The sequence below is a fragment of the Solanum verrucosum genome, unplaced genomic scaffold (assembly GCF_900185275.1).
Source record: "Solanum verrucosum unplaced genomic scaffold, falcon-dt-bn FXZP01000032.1, whole genome shotgun sequence".
NCBI classification, from domain to species: domain Eukaryota; kingdom Viridiplantae; phylum Streptophyta; class Magnoliopsida; order Solanales; family Solanaceae; genus Solanum; species Solanum verrucosum.
Window position 1 is genome coordinate 1678166 of NW_026020569.1, and position 5588 is coordinate 1683753.

General features: G+C 31.7%; 1 protein-coding gene across 1 annotated transcript; it reads right to left on the reverse strand.

Annotated features, from left to right (window-relative positions):
- Positions 1 to 1656: 1656 nt before the first annotated feature.
- Positions 1657 to 2940, reverse strand: LOC125810974 (ethylene-responsive transcription factor ERN2-like). Its single transcript, XM_049490471.1, has one exon. It carries the CDS (start codon positions 2938 to 2940, stop codon positions 1657 to 1659), a length of 1284 nt encoding a protein of 427 aa, XP_049346428.1.
- Between the last annotated feature and the right edge of the window lie 2648 nt (positions 2941 to 5588).

Below are 5588 nucleotides of genomic sequence, written 5' to 3' on the forward strand. Positions count from 1 at the left end.
TTTGTATCTTATTTAACTATATTTTTGTATATTAGTATTTGACTATATTTTTGTATGCATATTTGTGGTATGTTATTTAACTGTATTTATGTATATTAGTATTTAACTATATTTTTGTATGAATATTTGTTGTATCTTATTTAACTATATTTATGTATATTAATATTTAACTATATTTTTGTATGCATATTCGTTGTATCTTAATTAACTATATTTATGTATATTAGTATTGCTAAATAGTAATTGCTCACACGGTTTCGTCTTCTTTAGCCATTTTTATCAAGGAATATCAGTAACATAACTTTGTTCGGGATGAATTTATAATAGGATTTATTGTGGCTCCTAAAATACACACATTGGTTATAACATGTTCATGTTTAAAGTTAAATCCAATAAAAAATAGTTGTATGTAAATAAAATCACTTTTATTCAATAATTGTATATTTACTCAAGAGGTATATCCTAAATATATGGGTATGTATTCCTGTGTATTTTTAGTTAAATGTATTTTAGTTTTTACCTTCATTGAATTTTTAATTAACGTTTTTCTAAGTTTTATTCAATCATTATTATGACATATGAATACCACATCTTTTGAGACAACAAGAGAATGGAGTATTTAAATTGATAGGAATATGATCGGGTATGTCTTCAAATAAGTAATTATTAGTTCTAATGTTAATAATGGAAAATTGCTCATTGTATGGACGTAAATAAGGACAGTGGGTTATATTTAGAGTCAATTCCTTATTTAGTTTATTGTACTTAAAGATGTATTAGTGTATAAATAGAAAAATAAAAAATGTATACAAAAATACAGCGAAAAAAAGATATAAAATGTAGTCATTTATTGTAAATAACATACTTATAGCTATTGAACTTTAATAACCCTATAAATATAGTCATTTTTGTAAGTTGCTCTATATTATAAGTACTAAATAACATCTTATCCTTCTAGTTTATTATTTACCAAAAATCCCTTAAAAATGATGTTTGCGGGATACATAGCGTTGTGCATGGGATACATTAGATTTGATACATTGCACATAGCGGGATACATAGCATTGTGCACGGGATACATTAGGTTTGATACATTCCACATATATAGCGGGATACATAGCATTGTGCACGGGATACATAGCGCTGTGCACGGAATACATAGCGTTTGATACATTCCACATAACGGGATACATAGCGTGTACACGGGATACATAGGTAAAATAAGGAATTTTTGAAATTTTTGAAATAAGTAGAGATAAATGGATATTAAGGTAAGTAAAGGAGTGTAGTTAAGTAATTTTTCCTAATAAAAATGAACATGGGCCGAATTTCTCTACACTTCAACTTCACTACCAGCTTTTTGGCCTTCTTTCTTATTTCCAAGTACAAGTCGATTCAAAAGCATAATCAATTTTGAAGAGATCAAAAGTTGGACAACAAGTAGTCATTCCACCGTCCAAACTCATATTTCTAAGTTAATAAAAAATCTAGATTTAGCTTCTAGATTGCATTGTTTTAGATCAAGATCTACTGATCTTGGAAAAAAAAATGAAGGAGAACACAGAGTAATCTTCATCTTCACCCTGTGAAAACAAAAGTTGCGTGATCCAACAATAACATACTGAAAATAACAGAAACAAAAAAACATTTTTTTTTCTAAGTAAAAAAGGCGCAGATTGGTGGTAGATCAATTGAGTTCCAGAGGGACAATTCACTATCGTAAGTTGTTTCTTCCGAAATCGTTGATGAAGATGATCCAGTTTCCGGTGAACTAGAAGATGGTCCAGTTTCTGATGAACTTTCTGAACTGTATTCACCATCCTTAATTTTCTTTTCCTCTTCCTCCTCGTTGTTGCGGTTCCTTTTGCATGCATTTATCAATCTGCTTAATTGTTCAGATCTTTCTCTCTGCATAACTCCTCTTCCGGATTTCAACTTCAATTTTAAGCATTCTGTTATTCCGTTGAAAGCATAAAGTGATGCTGAGAACTTCCGCTCGTAATTCATCCTCCTCATAGCTTCACTTAGCATCGATGACTCGTCTCCATAAATCATCCCCTCTTCCATTATCTCTGATGAATTAATCTCTTCAAATGGTGAATAGTAACATGATGATCCAATTTCGTCAACAAATTGAAAGTCAATTGGCTCTACCTCTCCTATATCAGTATTGTTTTCCTCTTCAATCTCTTCTTCTGAGTCTACTTTCACACTATTATTAATCTCTCCAGCAATCGAGTTTTCATCGCTTTTCACAGGCTGAATTACACTATAATCGTTTACAGCCAAGCATGCCTCCGACGTGTTTGTGAAATTGCTTACGTTAATTGCACTCATATTACTGATCATGTTGTTTTCAGTAATCAGATCTTCGGGATCCTTGAGATACTCCATATACTGCAAATCCGAAAAATAAGCTTCTTCTTCTTTGAATTCTTCTCCCTGTTTGTCCTGATCATGAATTTCCACAGGCTCAGAAGAATAAGAAGAAGAAGAAGAAGAAGAAGCAGCCGCAGCAGCAGCAGCAGCGGCGGCTAAGGAATTATTTCTAGCTTTGAGCCTATTAATAAGAAGATTAGTGATTTTCGAAGGAAGAGCCGGAGTAGAAGAAGAAGATGAAGAACAGGGCCAGAAATTCGTGCGAGTATTGGCTCCACGAAGTAAACAAGCAGCTTCATCATATGCCCTTGCTGCTTCTTCAGCTGTGTCAAAGGTACCTAACCACACTCTTATTTTTTGTATAGTATCTTTAATTTCAGCTACCCATCTACCTGATGGCCTCTGTCTAACACCCACGAATCTCTTCCGTGCTCGCCGTGCTCCACCAAGCGCAGCTGCAACAGCAGTTTCCTTTACCATTTCGTCCCAGGCCACATTCCCTTGATCATTATCGCGGATATTTTCACCAAGTGCCTCACTCGCCCTTCTTTTCCTAGTCATCGCATGAGCGTTAGTGTTAGTATATATATAAGTACAATCACAAAAAATGATAAATTGTGAATTTAAGTCATGGATTTGTGAATGCTCTTATGCAGAACTTAGATTGGTATGAAGTGGTATTTATATGAAGTTTCTTTCACCTTGTTAAGATTTTTAAATTGTTTGTGCTTCTTGTGATAACAAATGGAAGGCTGATTGATAAACTATAGAAAACAAGAAACAAAAGGATTTAATTTTATTATTTTATTAATTAATACAGAGAAGAGGGAGTTGTAAATAATGAGATTTTTAATGCTCCCTTAGTCCGCTATGTGATGTTGTTTGAATTGATACAAAGTTTAAGTAATAAAGAAAGATTTTTTGAAATTTGTAGTCTAAAACAAGTTATAGATGTTTGTGTGACTATAAAATATATTTTAAAGTTAAATTAGTACTAAATATAAAAATATATCATTCTTTTTTAAAAGTAATTAAAAAGAAAAGCGTGTCACATAAATTGAGATCAGAGGAATAAGCAGTTTGACCCAGCCAAAGAGTGCAGTTTCTTGATATCATATATTTTAAGAGATACAACTTGTTTTCTGGGATAAAGTATATGGCATACGTTTGGTCACTACAATAAATCTCACTTGTCTTCTTATTATATAAGTACAACATGATGAAGATATTTAATTCAGTTTATAAGTCACTTATCAATGAATTTATTAATTATAATAAATTCCTTTTCTGATCTTCAAGGCGATGGACATTGAAATTATCAATTATGAAAGAGACATCGTGCATCATTGTTCCGTGCATGAAACACACAGGAAACCATGATGCAGATTGCAGAACGATCCTTCATTATAAAAAGGAACTCAAAGCATCTGCCTAACGTTAAATCTTATTATAACAACAACATACCCACGATACTCCCACAAGTGATTAACGTTGAAACTTATTGTTGGCCTAACATAACTCATATTGTCTGATTTGGGCCAAACTCGCACTGCAACATTAAGAGTTTTTAATATCAATGTGGAATTGTGTTCATATGCACTTAACAAGAATTTGCGATCTCCACCGCACGTACTTTATTAGCCCATCTGTTCAATATTTTAAAAAAAAAAAAACATATATGGTGAGGCTCCTAACAAGAATCAGTGTAGCTAAATTTTCATATTTTCGATTTGCATATTGATTTCTATTTCTTTTTTCAATTTAAATTTTACATATTTAGAAACTATTTTGTAAATTACTCCTAAGTATCACTAAATAAAATATAATATTTGTTTCAAACATCAAAGTATGTAAACTGACATGCACTATATTAGAGATAATTTGGGTAGCTGGTGTCAGTTACAATATTACTAGGTTTTTATGTCACTTTTTAATGTGGAACCATACAAATAGAAAAATGTTGATAACATAACTTTGTATGATTAACCGAACAGTTAAAAAATATATTTCCTCTGTCTCTGTCTCAATATATGTGATATATTTCACATTTCTAGATTCAAACAAGTCTATCTTTGATCGTGAATTTTTCATATATCTTATAAATATTTTGAATTATCAATTATTGTGACTTTATTTTTTATGTAGTTTACAAATATATAAATTTCATTTTAAGAAATTTTATGAGCAAACTTAAATTAGTTGACTCTCAAAAAATAAAATATATCACATAAATTGAAACAGATGGAGTACTGAGTAGTACTTTAGAGAGAAGCTTGTCACTTGCAAATGGGGTTTTTTTCATTTCTTTTTCACCCCTGTTCTTTTGGCGTCTAACGTCTATAAACAAACAACAGAAGGAAAAACAAAAAACAGTTATAATAGGCACAAAATGCCAATTACGTCCGTTGTGCTGGTTTTATTTATTTCGTTCCTTGCTAAATTAGCCGTAGAACACCCACTAGTAGTTGCATGCCAAGTGGAATTTGATTTTCTTAACACCGAAAAATGTCGTGGGATGGTTATGGTCTATCACATTTAACTAGAGATTTTGAATTTAAGCTCAAATACATAAAAAGAATCTTTAGATAAGGTATATTTATATCCTAAACGATACATCTCAAGATTTTTATAAGTCAGTTCTATACTTATAATCTAGAGTTGCCACTAATCACGGAAGGGTTCTCGCTCAATTTATTTGTGTGTCAATGCTAGTTTCCTAGTAAAAATACACTGTTGTCGTGATCCAATTATTTTTAAATGTAAAAATTAGTCCATTCAATTAACTGTGCAAATGATCCATGAATTGGTCAGGCTTCATTCTTCAAAGGGAAAATTTCCAGAAGGAAAAAAAACTGAAAATCAAGAAAAGAAATGTCAACGGCCACTCCAAATCCCTCCACATGGAAGTTCCAAAATGATTAACAATTCTTCTAGTACTTGTGATGTAACTTGATGTATAATAGTAGTTCATTAATTATCTATCATTCGTTCAGAAAGGGACTGATAAGATTCCAACGAGAGGGCATCAAAAACTGAGAGCCCAAAAGTTATAACGCACAAATAGAGACGTCAGGCACAAATATGAATATCTTTAATGCAATTATTTGCACTTCATGATCATTGCAAATAATTGACCAATCCAAGTATCTCAAGTGAAGCTTTTGGGGTGATGCACATTTGACCTTTTCTAGTTCGTCCATATAAGAATA